The following is a 19062-nucleotide window of genomic DNA, read 5'->3' on the forward strand; positions in this document are numbered from 1 at the left end:
GACATCAGGAGACATGTAAATGAGGGGACGAGAGTGTAGAGGAGCTGCTGGCTACTAGTACTGGGATTGTCCAAATGCATGGTGAAGTAGTGCATTCTGGCAATATTTGGGATCCAAAGATTTTCCAGGATTCTTCTGGACGATTGAGCGACTTGACCGGTGTCTAGGTGAATGGATCAGATGCTGGGATCTTAGAGAGGTCTTAACATCTGGTGAGCAGCTGCAACATCCTTGGTGCTGCGTGCAGTGGTGAAGATCACATTTGCACGTGAACACTTGGGCTTTTCTTTGCTTACCTAATGGCTATTACTCTAAACAAATGCTTCCCTGCACTTTATCTGGCTGGATCTCTTTATGAATTTTTCTGGACTTTTTAAATACACAGGCATGCATGTAATCCCGAATCCTGCTGTCCTAGATACACACCCTAAGTTGGATGTTCACCTTTAAAACAATAGCTAGAAAACATTTATAGCAGACAAAAATAGATAGATAAAAAAAATCTGCCCAATTCATCTTAAATAGGACCTCCCACCTGTCCCTCTAAATCATAATTTGGGCAAAACTATAAATGTTATCACATTACAATTTTACAATTTAAAGACACACTTAGTAGTCCATGTAGTCCATCAATGTTTGACTGGCTTGCAGCTGACATTTTCCTACTGCCTTGCTTCTCCAGGGTCGTTATTTTTGATCCTGATTTACCGAGAGCCAGTTGTCACTTCCTGACTTTCACACCCCCTTCCTTTGCTTTATTGTAACATTGTGGGTAGCAATGTGATAAAGATCAAAAAATATATGTGAAAGCTCTGATCAGATCCTATGGAGCTCCTCACAGGTTTAATGGGAGTGTACTTCCTGAAACCTGTATTATGTAGTTTCCTCTGTTTCTTCGCTTCCTACACAACCAATTACATCCAAGCTTCCAGCAGGTTTGAACATGGCTTTTGGCTGTGAAAAACATCTGAGTGCCAACAGGATTTGTATGTGAGGTGCAGGAAGAAACTGGCACTCAGTGGAAATATCACTCCTGTGCCACAAGCAGGTTTTCTCAGATCTTAAGGCGGTGGGGTGAACTAGCATGCTGCAGCTATTATTTGAAAAAAAAAAAAGAAAACAGTAAGCAGATAAGATATGCTCTATATGTATCTCAAGGGTTAATTTTAAATTTTGACCAAAATATATATATTTGCTATGAAATGCAGGTTTGGAAGCAGGTTTTATTTTAATTAGGATATTGTGACATATACTTTCATACTGTGCATTTGGCTTACCACTGTGAGCAACCCACTTCATTTGCATGCAAACTGCTTGAAACGTTAGGTATTCCAACTATCTCTGCTAATTTTAGAGATATGGAGTTTGTTTTCTATATACCTGGGGGTATTTTATGCAAACAGTTTTTTTTCTTTGTAATAATATGCTCTGTAAAACAAAACATTATTTTATTAATTCTACCCTAATTTAGAATTGACTTTACAGTGTATGGGTGAAAGTCTTATGATTGGATATCATGTATCTTTATACCATTAGTAAAATGCTGATATTGTATTCTTCATACTTTTAATGGAATGAGACAGATGAGTTTGGACCAAGCAATTTTTTTTACATTTATTTTAAAAGGTTTTAAGGACAAAATGCAGATGCATTTAGAATTACCAACCAGGGAAGGCAGCCAGTTGAGATGCATGATTATTCAGACATCAATTCACATGGGACCTACAGTTAGTGACAGTTTATTAGTTACCTGGTCCATGTTCAGGCATGTAATCACAGCATTTGGCAGATATCATGTGACTGTTGAGAGCAACAAAGGAAGTTGATTTTGAAGGAGGGGTCACAATGCACCATGGCTTTTAAGTACAGCTACTTTTCAACCTGCTCATCAATCAATGCAGCATCATGGCACACTTTACATGGTACACTTTCTTTAGCCCACAGAAAGCAGTCCCTGTCCTGAAAGCCCCAGTTGTTTTTTTTCCATCCCCCAAGCCAAAGTCCTCCCTTGTTACCAACCCATCCCTTTTTAGCCTGAGCTCCAAAAGTCTGCTAAAATCTGATTGGTTTGATAGTAAATGATATCACTTTTATTGCTATCATGTTTATAAATCAATTCAAATCTATAGATGTATATTAACTTCAGAGGTAGACTCAAAGGTCAGCTTGCGCAGAAACCAATTATATTTGGTTTGATCTCCAGAACTGAGTCAGTGTGCAGTGTGAGCAGACTTCTTTGGGTTAAATGTTTGTCTGATAAATACCACAATCCTTTATTTTCATTAAATTACTAAAATAACAATTTCCTTGAGAAGATCCCCTGTAGCTTTTCTCTAGAGCTTCGGTGTAACGTACAATCAAAAATAAATGAAAATATAAACATGTAATAGGATTAAAGCTATGGAAAACAGCTTATACTGTATGGCAGGGGATATAATAATATGCTGTAGAATAAAGCTTGCATGAAGGGGAACACATAAAATTAATATGTTAACAGTATATTTTCTTGAGATGGTGCATAATTGAGGGCCTACATATTAGAACAAGATGGAAATATATTAAACTAGCCAGCATAGACCCTGTGTGTTATCATGCAACAATACTTAATGGAAGTCTTCATTTAAAAGATTACATCACAATTCTTCTCACATTTTCTTGTTTGTGCATGGGTCATATTGTAGAAAGTACACTCCTGACATCTGCAGAGGTGATCTACAAATCATAAAATCTCTGCTTTATTACTACAGCTGGGTAATTTAATTGTTTGTATTCAGGCCTATCAGAAAAGAAATTTACTGACTATGGATATATAGAATACTGCATAATGACTACTAGTAAATCTTGTAGTATTTGTATCTTTTGCTGGCCTTCAGGGGTTCAGGAACCCCCTGATGATGCTACTTATGATGAAACGCGTTGGGAGGAGCCAGGGCGTACTTCATCATGCATACGCAATGAACATTGGCCATCTGGGATGTGGGAATTGTTTTGTTTGTGATGATACAACACTCACTGCAGAGATATTTTCTCACTTTTTGTTGTGTCTACAGGAAGGAAGTGCTGCCAGTTTAGCACTTAGCAGATAAGAAAATTAGAAAAAGAGACATTTTTACTGTATTTGCAGCATGACCGGATTATAGCAATTGATTAAGAAAGTATTTAGTACAGTGTTGTATAACAGAAACTGGATAGCAGTAATTGATCATAGTTATTAATGAATCCCTTAGTCCAACAAAGTTGCATTCCATCACTGAACTTGAAAGTGTGGTCTCTATTTCTGTCTATTTGGTTGTTTTTTTTTTTTTCTTTTAACAATAAGTTTTATTGAAAGGTAGTAAGCATTACAGCCATTGAAAATAGTAAACGTTCCATTATATAAGCATATGAAGTAATACAAATGATCATATTTACCTGTCTATATCATTGAATCTATTTGATTGGTTAGCTGAGATGGCACATCCCGTTTTCTATTCCTTGTCAGTACAATCCTTCACTTGGAATTCAAAAACAAATAACTGAAAACCTCATTCTGCTTTTTATTTCTATTGTTCTTTACAAAAAAATAAGATACCTAAGTAATACTCATGCTTTTTTTGTAATTGCAGATTCTTGGCTGTTATTATTCTTAGTGTACATATTTATTTGTCTCCTTGGTACAGGATGCCTGCTGGACTTCTCCAGGCACGAAACTGCGCTATGGGAGTCCCAATAGCAAGCAGAGGTTCTCCACACTCTTCACATTCATCCTCTGCTGGACTAACAAACTGCACAAACGTTGTCAGACCAATGCTCCCTATTACTGTACCTCATCAGTCTTCAACATCCTCTCATAACAGCCCTTCTAAGATGTCTGCCCAGCAATCTGCCAACCAGTCACGAACCGCTATGCACATGGGTAAGTGCACTATATCATAGAAATAATAAAATAAAATAAAATAAAAATAATGCTGCCCATTTGGATAAAAGGTAACCTATGCAGAATTTACTGGCTACACTGTATGATTTAATTTCAGGGCTTAAGGGTTTTCATATTTAATAATTATCATATGAAAATGACTCTTATTCATTTTGATCACAGTGGTGAGGAGTTGCAGTATGTCAATGTAATTATTACTATCAGCAGCAGCAATTAAAGAAATCCTTTTTATTAAAGAAAAACTCCACTATTGGAAAACATGATACCGCCTTTTAATTTTAATGTTATTACAGTTTAACTTTCCAATCAATCCACTGCCAGAAATTGCTTTTCTTTAACTGACGAAAATATAATTTTTCTTTGCAACAAAAAATTACAGTCTGCTTTTTGGAATATAAAGCCAGGCAATGTTCTTAGGTTACCAGCACTATGAATTTCATTCTGGGTGAGATGCAGTATTAACACACAAGATTTTTATTTTATATTTTATTTAATGAATTAAAGTGTTACTAAACCCAGGACCTTGCATTCACTATATCTGGTCTCCCACAGTACACACAACATGGAAGTGCAATTATTTTAGTAAATATAAACTGCTAAATACCTTTTCTCATCAGCAGTTAGCACAGTCTTGTGACTTCAGCTGAGCACTGGTTAAAGCTTGTAGGAGGATTTTTCTTTCTGCTCTAGGAGGATGCAAAACTCCTGATCTCTGTCTGGACAGTGCTGATTGGCCCTGTGCTGATCACATGCACTCTCCCAAGAAAAAAAAAAACTCTCTAGCAATACACACTAAACTGAGCATGTGAAGGAAGGCTGCTTAATGTGTATCTTAGGCTTTAGTCAAATATGTGGACTTGAACTATATGTGTTGGAAGGCCAACAATACTAATTACCCTGGAAATACAATCTCCACAATAATCCACATGCATCTTGCAGTGGAGGTATGTTTTCTCAGCAGGGGCTGGAAAATGTGAAAGGATTCGGGGTAAGATACATGGTGTCAAATACAGGGCAGTCTTAAAGAAAAACTGCAAGAGACCTAAGACTGGGACAGAGATGTATCTTCCTTTAGGTTAAAGACCATAAAATCTACACTGAAGTGGTTTCATCTGGGAAAGTGTAGTAAGTTTTAAAAGTTGATTTTCACCAGCAGTTCCCATTCAGAGCTAGGGCAGTGTTGCCAAGAAGAGTGACCAAGTATTGCAGGATCCTTATATGCAGAACTGGTATGCATACCCCTGAAGCTCTCTTTCTTTTTTACCTTATTTGTGTGATTGTAAAAAATAATTCCAAGTTTAAATTGTTAAGTAAACATGCAAATTAAATCCAGTTTAGTCCCAGGCTGTAACATTAAAACAAACTAAAAGTCCAAAATACTGTATTTGTACTTTAAATATTAGGGAATTCTGGGTTTCAATTTCTCCTGTTCCAATACTATGACTTGTCACACAATAATTAGTTAGTTAATTATAAGTACGACCTTCTTTTCTTCACTAATTTTGAAGTTTGTACAGCGCACAAGCAGGTAAGAATAAGCAACAACATTTGATAAAGTCTTGATGCTTCATATAGATGACATCAAGGAAATTTTTTTATTCAGAGTTTCACTTTATAGACTAACTGAGACCACCCTTTCAGTCCTTCTGAGCTCTTTCTAAGTGTAATATGGCTTGCAATGAAACCTTGTCATACCAAATAAATAAGTTAAATACTGATAGAGAGACCAGATTTTTTTCTGTATTTTCCAAGAGAAACTTGTACAGCTGTGATTTTACTTGATCTGCAGCCAAGATTTTTCTTCAAAGAGCCAACTACAGCATGCCCGCCTCTTGTATCATGTAAATAATGCCAGAGGGTCAGTAATCATGTTGTTCACTTTCATCATTATCAAATGTCTTATAATTTTATGGTCAGCTAAAGGTTTTAAAGTAGTTTTTTTTAATAACCGTGTCCCTGGAAGGAATTCAGTTTTTTGCTTTGTCTATTGGATGAAAACTCAACTGGTTATTCTAATTTAAAAAAAATATAATGTATACAAAAAAGAAATGGTGATATTATAAGTGAATGGTAAATACACCAGGATGATGTAGGGGACCAAGAAACAGCAGGATAACATTGCAAATGGCATTATAATGCTTGCACACAGATTTTGATTTAAACAAACATTAGGTTGGTTTATCCTAATGTAAACACTTAAAATAAAGCCAAGAGGAAAGCTTTTATATTACATGGTTACTGGTAGAATCTTAATTGATCAACTTCATATCAAATATCCTTATTTATGGCTAGCTTAAGAAATTCGATCTGTACAAAGAAAAAAGTCATATTTTGTATACAGTAAATTTGTACTATTAAATTGTTATTATTCAGTATTAGAAACCAATGGTGAACAGTTAGACCAATGTTATACATTTTGGTTCACATTACCTTACTTTCAAGGGCTCTTGAGGTATTTTAGATGCATCCTAAAAGATGCCTGGAGTTCACACGTTCAATACAGAATAGATTTGCCTCTGGTGAATGCAGGTTGTAGTGCACGCACTAGGTAGGGAATACAAGAACAGAAATGCACTGACTGTACATTCTCGTAAGTCTTGTAGTGCTGACCTTTATGTATGTTCATTACAGCCTTTTCCAGACTGTTATGTAGATGTGAGTGAAAAAAGGAAAGGTTGGAATAGAACAGAATATGGAAAATGCTACTATGTAGGGCAAAGAGAATCTCTAATTAGTATAGACGTTTGTCTATGACTATAGTTGGTGTGAGGTGTTAGGGTTGGACAGCCATTAGTGACATTGTAATTTTCGGCAATTAGTCCAGTGCATAGGAGAGCATTAAAAGGGAGTGTGCATGATTGTCTCTAATGAAGAACACATGGCACTTATTAACAAGGTGCATGGGGAGCCCAGGAATCAAAGACTGCTGCAGTGAGAGGCAAGTGTGAAATAGACAGATGGAACCGAATAAGTTAGCTGTAGAGTGCAACAGTGAGAGAACGCAGAACATTGGGATGGACGTGATGCCAAAAAAATATGCTGCAGAAAATAGCCTTTGTCATGATTTTCAAGGGCAAAATGGAACATTCTGTGAAAATAAGTCAAGAAATTCTGCTAGTTTGGAGCACTGCTACAGAGACAGTTCAATAATTGGAGATGACTATCAGTGAGTTGCCAGCCAATGTTGGAGATGAAGATCGAATACTTGAATTACAGACTGTTTGTGCTGGTCTGTAGTAAATTTGTCAGCATCACCTCATGTGTCAATGCCATTTCTCCATAGAACGATGCCATTCAGAACACATGTGTGGGGTAAGGAGGTAAGGTCAGTTAGAGAAAGGCCAAAGTTAGCTAAGTTTTATTCATTAGCACATAATATAGTGTATATTTTAGTATATGTTTTATATAATAATAATAATAAGCAGCTTATCACCAAGCAGCACCAAAGATGGAGATTTTGTGGAAAAGTTGAGTTTAGAATATCTTTGTGAAAGAACCCTATGAGTCAAGCCACAGAACAACTTACTTAAAAAATGTTTGAAGACTTGTGCATTATGTACGTTATACACATATAGATAAACTTTAGTAAACAAATTCCTATGTATAATGCTGCTTTCGCTTATGCGTTTTCCTACTTTATTACCTTTTAGCACATTCATCAGCACAACCCCAAGAACGTCCCACAGCTACTGTATCACCTTTAAGGACTCAAAATTCTCCATCACGACTCCCAGCCAGCCCACATAGGCCACAATCCAATGTCTCTCCACAACACATGCATCAACAGCAGCAGACATCTGTACAGACTGCAATCCACTGTGCCAGAGCAATCATTCCCCTAACATCAGCTGCAGCTGCCATCACACCACCAAATGTTACTGCCGCCAACATTAATGGTGATGTTGCCAATGGACTAGTCAACTGCCTGCCTACTGGCAGCCCAACGAATACAGGCTGCAAAGCAGAAGAGAGGAAGACTGAAAAAGTAAGTTTTTCTTTATAATGGGTTATATTAATACATTACAAAGTATTATACAGTATATTTTACATTGTACCAAAGAATACCCAGTCTGAAACTTTGCGAGTCTCCATTTTTAGGTTTTGGATAAAGCTAAGGCATAGTGCTGGGATTACCTGAAAAAGCAATGTTATGTACTTTGCTAATCTTTTGGGAACATTTCTTCTACCAGGTACCAATGATGATTTGGTCACAAATCAGATGATTTTCAGATTATACCTTTTTAAAACTTCAGTTTCCTCAAAATTTTTTTAAAATTCAAAAGAGATGTGAAAGAGGCCATTAACATAAAACTGGAACAACCATCCATAAACAAGGGTGGAGGCCTTTGACATTATCTGCTACCCACGTACAGTATAATATGGTTTCACCATTTCTACCCTGTGAATTTGACAACAATTCACATCTTTAGTCATGTGATTCAAACAGTTAACACATGTCACAGATGTAATGGCAACATGGTAATTGAGTTATGTAATTAGAATAGTGGGTAGGGTAGTTTGACAAACTGGCCTTCTGTTGTGATCTTAGACAATCAGGATCTGCCATGACACATTTCATGGTAACTGTATTTAGGTGAATAAGTTACCCCGGTGGTTATAAATGCTGGGCTATGTTCCTGAGAGTCATTGGAACAGAAGAAGCTGCTGGCATGAGCAGTAAAATGTTTTCAATGTTAGAGAACAAGTCAAATGTGACTAAGTCCTTACTGGTCTATTAAAGGGACACTGTCACTAGCCAAACATAACAGGCACATGTTATGCTATAAAAAATAAAAAGGGAGCTTTCTTTCTTTTTTAATTATCTGCCCTCATTTCTAAACAATATGCACCCCTTTGTTGTGGAACGTCTGAAACTTCTGAGTTTTCAGAGGCTTCTTCAGCCCATCTGCCTGCAGCAGCCCCCTGCTCCTGCTCTCATGTCACCATACAGTAGCTCCCTGCTGCTGCAATTATGCACTAGATAAACCAGCAGATACGATAAGTGTTCCTTTACTTTTTTGTGGCATGGAATATGTCTACTATGTTTTAGGAAGTGACAGAGTCTCTTTAAACTGCAAGATTCACAGCAGAGTTATGAAAAAACATCATATCTGTCAACAGTGAGATCACTTGACATTATTGATTATAACTCTTAATTAGGCAGAGAGGAGACATGTGGTTTCTTGGTATCCATCTGTGCATGATGTTCTTGGATTCCTAATTCATACCTTTCCGCCTTTGCTGACCTTCAGTTACAAGCTCTCAGTTTTTAGATAATGTGTATAATATACATTATTGTCTAAAGGCACAACACATTATAAAGATTTAAAGTGGGTTATAGCCCACCTGGCATTTTGTTTTCCATAAAGTTTCAGCAAGAGCCAGCTGGTTTATAGTGTTTAATGTTCATTTTATACATCTTTGTTTTTACAATTAGATGAGTTTTGCTGCAGTGCAGCAATTTACCAACTTTTCTGATTCATCTTAAATGATGCCTTCATGAATTTATCGTTTTGTATGATATCCATATGCTAATTTCATGGTGCCATACAAATTACACCTCTATATTTGAAGGTTTTTAATTTTGTGTAACCAAAGTTACTTAATCAACATCTTCACTTTTTTAAGGGTCTTGGCTAGGAACCAATTAACAATACTGAATTAAATTGCTTTTTAGGTTGAAGATGACATATGGCCATACACTTTTCAATTCAGGACAAATTAAAAAAAACCCACAAGGACACCTATCATGAAGGAGAGGCTGCTATTGCTCTCCTTTCATTATGGAAGTGCTAGTTACTGAGCTGTCATGCTGACCCACTGGCTTTAATACCATCAGTACATACTAGGAACACATATGAGAGCCTGAGCCAGCCTCTCCCTCCACAGCCCAACTCTCCAGTGAGCACGCGGGGGGGGGGTGGCAGAGCAGATAGCAGTGACTAAACGTCAGCGGTGATCTGAACTCATGTGATCGCCGAGTTCTCAGAGCCAGCTGGGGACAGATGCAGCATCGGACCGATGCTGCGTCTGCACCCACCAAGGTAAGTATAATGTGGGGGGGGGGGAACCCTTCTCTTTAAGAAAGTTTTAAGGATAAGTTCACCTTTGTGAACATGTTACATGTTCCAGTTGTTGTTAGGGTAGAACATATAACATGTTCCCACTTCTGTATTGTCTCCGCAATCTCCGCTGCATCTAGTGACAGCAAGTGGGGGATCTTCTCCCACTTGCTGTCACTATTTTGAAAAAGACACAGCCGGGCAGGCGGAGAGTCCTGTGAATGGCTGTCGGCACTTTGGTAGTCCATTGATTCTTCCTGTCAGTATGTATCTCCCTGTCTGGTATGAACAGACAGACACTCTGACAAGTATGCAGGAGTCCTGCATGGCACCCATGATCTGCTGATTGTGGGTGCAATTCTTTCCAGGCTCCTAGTGAAAAAAATAAAAAAATGCACATTTTATTTACCTGCAAAAAGATGTTCTTTTTTTAAGGTGAACGTATCCTTTACCAGATGCTCAGGCTGGGTAGAGCTTAGCAGCAAAGCACACTACATTTAATTAGACAGACAACAGCGTAGGGCAGGGTCCCTGTGCATCATTTCTCAGGGAAGATTTTATGATGACAACAAAGGAAAATGCTTGTGCAATGTGCATTGGCATATCAACTCATAGTCTCCTTTGGTAGAGTGTGTGATAAAGTGACACAGCAGAAGAACAATTGGGAGACAAAAAAGCGTTGTCACCCCTTATCGAAAAACACAAGGTTTGCACAAGGCCCATCATGACAGGTGTTGTATGAGAATTTAGTGATTGGGCTTACATACAGTATACCTTGTTTGTCACCTAAAAAAATCCAGATGAAAGTTGCTTACAATAGAAGAGCTGTTATACCCACCTCTTCAATGGCTTATATCTCCAACCTTCAATCTGTTTCAACACTGCAGCTTCCATCACCTCTGTGTGCAGGGCACAGGTTTTGGACACTCTGGAAGTGTTGAATAGAAGAATTGTAGAGTTTGATGAATGCTAGAGGGCTTAAACAGAGCAAAGGAGACACAAGGCACAGAGAGGTAATAGATCTTTTATTGCAGCGAGCTTTCTTCTGGATTGTTTTAGGTGACTGACAGGGTTGATTTAAGCCTGCATGTATACATCTAACCCAGTATAAAGGCTCTGGTATTCGGAATAGTGAACAGGTAGATCAATATTGCCACAAAACTGGAAAACTGAGAGTCTAAATTTAGAGTAATTGGTACCATAGAACATACACCTAAATATATAAAGTTATAAAACATAGCCTTTCCATGGGCTTCTGATATTGTCATCTGTCATCAATGATTATAATGCACAGGTCATTTTTCTGATTTGTATAGTCTCTATTCTGCATTTTACTGGTCATATTTTTTTAGTAACAGATACAAGTAATAGAAGGCAGTAGTGCTAAAAATAACAATTTTAAATATATACTGAAATATGCGGTCAGCAGCAGAGTGCAAACCTCAGCAGATATTTACACAGAGATCAGAAAATATATCTCTTCCTCTTGGAGGAAATAAATATATGCCTGCAAAATCACCAGAACATATAATATCATTTTGGATCTTATATTCAAATATTTCTGGCCCTTAAAAAGGCATTTTAAAGGATAATCAAGAATGTTTCGATTCTTATATTTTTGTTAGTGAATGGATTTTTGTTTATGTTGTGTTATGCAGGAAAATTCTTGAACTAACAGCTATTACCATACCTTTATTGTAGTAATAGTGGCTATATCCAGTATTTAGTATTTTACAATCTATTCTAGTCTAATAGTATAATCAAGACAGGGCCAGTTTTAGAAAATCAAAGAAATTAAAGTGAGGCCTACTTTTCTTCAGTACTCATTCGTACTGACACATGGTAAACTCTGGCTATTTTAGTAATAATGGATGGTTACCCATTCTTTGTCCATGGTGCTTGGTGTGCCACTTCTTCCAGTTAATTTTCCTATGGTCAGCGAGCCGGGCGAGTATCTGCATGTGCAGCCAGCTTGGTTCTGACCTCCCACTTGCCTGGAGTGCTGGTATCTCCTCCATTGTTCCATCACATTACTAAAGCCCAAGAAATCTAATATTACTAGATGACATGCCAATGATTCATAGTAATGCTGTATTAGGCAAAAATACCAGGAGCATGATACCAAAGTTCAGATTGACCTAGTTACAGTGACATTATTATGTTTGCAGAGACAAAGAGGCCATGCTACCAGAAGACAGAAATATGTTGTCCGACATATGTTACCCTGTTAATATTAATAGTGTTGCCATGTGGCAGGATCAGCAAAGTCATAAGCACAATGCTGTTGCTAATGAAAGAAAGTGAAAGTGAGCGCTAGATAAGAAGCTGCTAAGCGCCAATAGGTACCAAAGGACTCTACAAAGAACAAATGAAAAATGGGGCGCAGCACTAAAATATACCTGATACACATATATATATAACAAACAGAATTATTGAAAAGATAAGTGATATAGTGTGCCAAGAAATTGTGCAAAAAAGCATTCAAAAGTCCTTAAATAACAGATGGTGATTCAAAATATGTGCGTCTTCCGGTGATCAAATTAATGAATCATGCACTCACCAGATGCATAATTCAAATATGCATATAGATGGTATCCCGATATCCAAGCGGAGTTATCCCAAAATCGGATATGGCATCATAGGATCATTATCTGGGCACATCTGTCCATCCAGGTTCTCCTTGTGGATCGTGCGTTTACACACTAAAACACCTCTCAGCTGTCTCCCCAGGTGGCTCTGCGGGTATAGGACTCAGCAGGGTCCTGTCCACAGGGCTCCATGGAACTTCTAACTTCTGAAAAACCAACAGGTGGACCTGATCAGAGTGCTTGTGTAAGTGCTGATTCACACATGTGCAGTGCGGATTGAAGCTCAGGTTTCATGGGTAATTCACACCCTCAAATTAAAGCCGACAGTCTGCAGTTAAAGCACATCTTGTTCGTTTCATTTCAAATCCATTGTGGTGGTGTATAGAGCCAAAAATGTTAGAATAGTGTCGATGTCCCAATATTTATGGACCTGACTGTATACAATGGGGATCGAAAGTTTGGGCACCCCAGCTAAAAATTTGTATTAATGTGCATAAAGAAGCCAAGGAAAGATGGAAAAATCTCCAAAAGGCATCAAATTACAGATCAGACATTCTTATAATATGTCAACAAAAGTTAGATTTTATTTCCATCATTTACACTTTCAAAATAACAGAAAACAAAAAAATGGCGTCTGCAAAAGTTTGAGCACCCTGCAGAATTTATAGCATGCACTGCCCCCTTTGCCAAGCTGAGACCTGCCAGTGTCATGGATTGTTCTCAATCATCGTCTGGGAAGACCAGGTGATGTCAATCTCAAAGGCTTTAAATGCCCAGACTCATCTGACCTTGCCCCAACAAACAGCACCATGGGTTCTTCTAAGCAGTTGTCTAGAAAACTGAAACTGAAAATAGTTGACGCTCACAAAGCTGGAGAAGGCTATAAGAAGATAGCAAAGCATTTTCAGATGTCAATATCCTCTGTTCGAAATGTAATTAAGAAATGGCAGTCATCAGGAACAGTGGAAGTTAAAGCAAGATCTAGAAGACCAAGAAAAATATCAGACAGAACAGCTCGCAGGATTGTGAGAAAAACAATTCAAAACCCACGTTTGACTGCACGATCCCTCCAAAAAGATCTGGCAGACACTGGAGTTGTGGTACACTATTCCACTATAAAGAGATACTTGTACAAATATGGTCTTCATGGAAGAGTCATCAGAAGAAAACCTCTTCTACGTCCTCACCACAAAAATCATCGTTTAAACTTTGCAAATGAACATATAGACAAGTCTGATGCATTTTGGAAACAAGTTCTGTGGACCGATGAGGTTAAAATTGAACTTTTTGGCCGGAATGAGCAAAGGTACGTTTGCAGAAGAAGGAGCACAGAATTTAATGAAAAGAACCTCTGTCCAACTGTTAAGCATGGGGTTAGATCAATCATGCTTTGGGGTTGTGTTGCAGCCAGTGGCACAGGGAACATCTCACGAGTAGAAGGAAAAATGGATTCAATAAAATTTCAGCAAATTTTGGATGGTAACTTGATGCCATCTGTGAAAAAGCTGAAGTTAGAGAGGATGGCTTCTACAAATGGATAATGATCCTAAACACCTCGAAATCCACGGGGGATTACATCAAGAGGCGTAAACTGAAGATTTTGCCATGGCCTTCACAATCTCCTGACCTCAACATAATTGAAAATCTATGGATAGACCTTAAAAGAGCAGTGCGTGACAGACAGCCCAGAAATCTCAAAGAACTGGAAGACTTTTGTAAGGAAGAATGGGCAAAGATACCTCAAACAAGAATTGAAAGACTCTTGGCTGGCTACAAAAAGCGTTTACAAGCTGTGATACTTGCCAAAGGGGGCAGTACAAGATATTAACTCTGCAGGGTGCCCAAACTTTTGCAGACGCCATTTTTTTGTTTTCTGTTATTTTGAAAGTGTAAATGATGGAAATAAAATCTAACTTTTGTTGACATATTATAAGAATGTCTAATCTGTAATTTGATGCCTTTTGGAGATTTTTCCATCTTTCCTTGGCTTCTTTATGCACATTAATACAAATTTTTAGCTGGGGTGCCCAAACTTTCGATCCCCACTGTATATACACTGATCCGGGTCTGGTCTTTGAAGAAGGAGGAGTCCCCCTGTACTGCCATCTCCTCTCACTAGCATGTAGAGGCAGAGCGTGACGGGCTTGGTGGTTTTTTGACAGCTGTCAAACCCAGTTCTCTCTCATGCCGGCTGGGGATTCTGAAACTGTGAATTCTCACTGATAGCTTTGTGGTGCTCTCACCCTTTCTATGCCTTTCTTACTTATGTGTAAGTGTGTTAATGTTATAGTCCAATAAATTGTTCTTTTCACACTAGACAGTAGAGGCTGGAATTCTTACCAGTTATGCTGTCCTCCAGCAGTAGAGTTTGATCTCCGTATGCCACCATGTGTACTGTGTGACCACTGCTTCTAGTAAATGTGTCTGCCCATTAATCAGAAGCAGGGGGTTGGTGCACAGTAATCAGACTGGCATTCCCAATGAGTTCTTGCAAACACTAAATAAATGATCTCTGTATGGAGACTGTAGTTCTTCAAGGCAGCTGGTGATTTACTTCCTGCATTCATTCATGTTTACTGTGATCATGCTGTTAAATGCAAAAGTCTGACATTGCTTTAGGGGTAAAATGCAAACCAGCCTTGTCCACAGCAGTGTCTTTCATTATCTTACAAGTTTTACTTGGTAAACTGCAATGTCTTGAATTCCATATCTGCGGGGAAGGTTGGCAGCTTTTTTTGTTTCTGGGCAATCAATGACATTTGCATCTGCTGAACTCTACAATTTAAAATCTTACTTTGGAAAGTAAAATTTGAAATCTGTTTAGCTGGATTATTTGTCAATCTTATACATCAAATGGTAATATTTATTTTTATTTGGTTATTTTATATGTGCTTCTGCTCAGTGTGTGTAGTTATGTTTTTGATTTTTGACTATAAAATATTGCTGCTGCTAGATGTGGTAATTTTCAGCAATTTCCACACCTTACAGTTCAACTGATAAATTTTACGATTCCAATCATTGGCTATTTCTTTTTACATTGGAAGCACGTATTTCCCCTATGGTTTATCCCTGATTGGTTTGCTATAAATTCAATGAACTTCTAGATTCCTGTTTGGGCTGATAACATTCAGTGAAATTCCAACTAGCCTTGACAGCACTACCTTTTGGACTACAGAACTCCACCTATCCCACACCTCTCTCTCCCACTCCACATGCATACATTGATTGATTTCCTTGCAAAAAAATGCTGCTGCCTTGACTCGCAGAAGCCTGTCTACACACCCTGTACTAGGGAAAGGATGCTGGCAGCTGTAGACCTAAGAGCATGTGTATGATATATGAAGCTGAGCTAGTTTACAGCGTGTAGATGTGGTTGCTGCATTCGTTTTCATTTTTCAGACTAAGAATATTTTCAGCAAGAATAAAAAATACCTGTGGATCTTACCACAAGGCATCGGGTTTGTTTCCTCCTGTGAGCTAAACTGAGAGCAAAAGGAAAGTCTTACTATAAATTACTAAATACCCTGCCTAACATGTAAAGGAGTTGAAGAGAGAAAGACACGTTTCAAGTCCAGCCTGGGTAACAGCATCGCTTCCTCCATAGATACAGTGGAGTGAGCACAGCTAGTGAGGGACAGAAAGTGTGCTATTAGGATTACCAGGTAAAAATAAGAGAAACAAAAGCCTGAATAATACAACCTCCACATTTAGGGACATTTAACTACAATATATTACATTTTTGTATCTGGTTTTAGATATGCTTTAAGAACATTACAAACAATGCTCAATTTTAAGAGAGCTAATTTTCAAAGGCTAAGAGCTGCTCTCCAAGACTTTGACTGGGAGGGAATATTGGCATCAATGAACACAACGCAGAAATGGGAGTTCTTCAAAACGACTATATGTGAACACACTAGAAAATATATTCCCATGGGCAACAAGTTTAAAAGGCTAAAAATCAAAAGCTATAGATAATATGAAAACAGCTTTTATTAAATATAAAAATGAAGGAATGCTATCATCTTTTAAACATTACAAAGAGTATAAAAGAATATTCAAAAATGAAATAAAGGCCACAAAAATTGAAAATGAACGACAAATTGCAAAAGATAGCAGGACCAACCCCCAAAAATTCTTCAAATATATTAATAGTAAAAAGCTCCGGTCCGAGCATGTAGACCCTTTACAAAATAATCTAGAGTGGGTGACTGGGGACAAAGAGAAGGCAAATGTATTAAATACCTTCTTCAGCTCTGTGTATACAAAGGAGCATGGGGGAGCTCTTGTCCATAATGGGCATGGTATTGACACAGCTCCAGTAGAGCCACATTGCCTCACAATCGATATGATAAAAAAATATTTAGACAGAATAAAGGTGAATAAAGCACCTGGACCGGATGGCATACACCCACGGGTCCTTAACCTCCCTAGTGGTCTGATTATGTCAATATTTCTGTGCTCAAAGCGGTACATTTTGTTGCATGGAAATATGTTGTTTTTTATTGTAGGCCTGTAATTCTTAGGAATAACTAACTGAAATCTGTCCGTACAAGAGTCTAGTAAACATCCCGGGTATGATAAAATTTGAAACAAGAAATAATAAATTATAATATAATAATAATCATAAACAATTATAATATAATAATACATTTAATTCAATAATGTAATCAAACCAAAAACACTGAAATTTGAAATAGAGCGCCAAGTTCGCACATCACTGAGCTTAGTCGCAAAATTGTTTTCAGTATCTGATGAAGAATTTCCCCACAAATCATTATCACTCAATTCTGCAAGTGGTTCTAATTTACTATCGCTGTTCTCTAGCTGGTTTAAAACCACTTTTGACCTAAAGGGACGCTATTTGGATGCCATGGACTTTTCTCAGTTTCCAGCCAGAAATAACAGTAAAAATGAAGGCAGTGCACAGCACAAAGCACTCGGGACAAAATGTATGTGAAATGGTTTGATACAGTAATGTTATACTATGAGAGTTTAGTGTATTGAGTGAATGTCACTTTTAAAATTTTTGAATTTCCCGCTGGTTCCGTCCCCGTACGTCCTGATGTTCACAGGGAACGGAACCCGGAAGATGGATTCCGGCATCGGCCGGAGGAGATGGCCAGGGACGTTACAGGGGGGACATCGCGCGGGAGCGAAGGACAAGGTAAGTGATCAAAGGAATCCCTGAGCAACGCTTCAGGGTGATCCCGAGTGTAGCTCAGGGTTACCGCTTTTGGTACTGAAAGTTAACCCCGAGCTACACTCAGGAATACCGCCAGGGAGGTTAAAGAATTGAGCTATGTCATTTCAAAGCCATTGTTTCTAATTTTTAGGGACTCTGTAATGACTGGCATAGTACCACAGGATTGGCATAAGGCAAATGTGGTGCCAATATTTAAAAAGGAATCAAAATCTTTACCAAGTAATTATAGACCTGTTAGTTTAACTTCTATAGTTGGGAAGATACTGAAGAGTTTAATAAAAGACCACATAGATGAGTTCTTGCTGGAAAAAAAATATTTTAAGCAACAGACAGCATGGATTCATGAAAGACAGAGGTTGTCAAACAAATCTGATTACTTTTTATGAGGAGGTAAGCAAAACCTTGGACAGAGGGGTGGCAGTGAATGTGGTATACTTGGATTTTGCAAAAGCGTTTGAAACAGTTTCCCACACACAGCTAATGTGTAAGGTGAAGTCTACGGGCTTGGAAAAATCTGTATGTAAATGGATAGAAAACTGGTTAAAAGATCGTATTCAGAGAGTAGTGGTTAATGATTCATACTCTGAATGGTCTGGGGTCATCAGTGGTGTACCCCAGGGTTCAGTGTTGGGACCCTTACTTTGTAATATATTTATAAACTATATAGGGTCTGAAATTACAAATCCCATTTCAGTCTTTGCAGATGACACCAAGCTGTGCAGTGGAATAACGTCCTTACAGGATGTCTTCAACTTACAAGCCAACTTCAATGCACTGTTTAATTGGGAAACTATGTGGCAAATGAGGTTTAATGTAGATAAATGTAAGGTTATGCACTTGGGGGCTAAGAATATGCATGCATCATACATACTATGGTGGGTAGAATTTGGGGAATCAATGGTGGAGAAGGATCTGGGAGTTCTGGTAGATCACAAGCTTAATAATGGCATGCAATGCCAAGCAGCGGTTTCTAAAGCGAGCAAAATCCTCTCTTGTATTAGAAGAGGTGTAGACTCCAGAGAGAGAGAGATTTCATATTACCCCTGTACAAATCATTAGTAAAACCTCATCTGGAATATGCAGTTCAATTTTGGGCACCAATTCACAAAAAAAATATTGGGGAACTGGAGAAAGTACAGAGAAGGGCAACCACATTGATAAGAGGCTTGGAGGAGCTCAGCTATGAGGAAAGATTAGAGGAACTGAATTTATTCTCTCTTGAGAAGAGGAGATTAAGGGGGGGATATGATCAACATGTATAAATATATCAGTGGTCCATATAGTGAACTCGGT

General features: G+C 38.0%; 1 protein-coding gene across 2 annotated transcripts in view; it reads left to right on the top strand.

Moving 5' to 3' along the window:
• Positions 1–19062, top strand: part of SH3RF3 (SH3 domain containing ring finger 3) — a 565551-nt gene that overhangs the window by 516560 nt on the left and 29929 nt on the right. For both annotated transcript variants that reach the window (XM_089693335.1, XM_089693336.1), the window contains 2 exons: positions 3660–3895; positions 7567–7901. In XM_089693335.1, coding sequence (XP_089549461.1) covers positions 3660–3895; positions 7567–7901 — 571 coding nt within the window. The remainder of the gene's footprint in view (positions 1–3659; positions 3896–7566; positions 7902–19062) is intronic.

Source organism: Staurois parvus, unplaced genomic scaffold (assembly GCF_062004578.1).
Source record: "Staurois parvus isolate SC_StPar_1 unplaced genomic scaffold, SC_StPar_1.0 ptg000625l, whole genome shotgun sequence".
NCBI lineage: Eukaryota > Metazoa > Chordata > Amphibia > Anura > Ranidae > Staurois > Staurois parvus.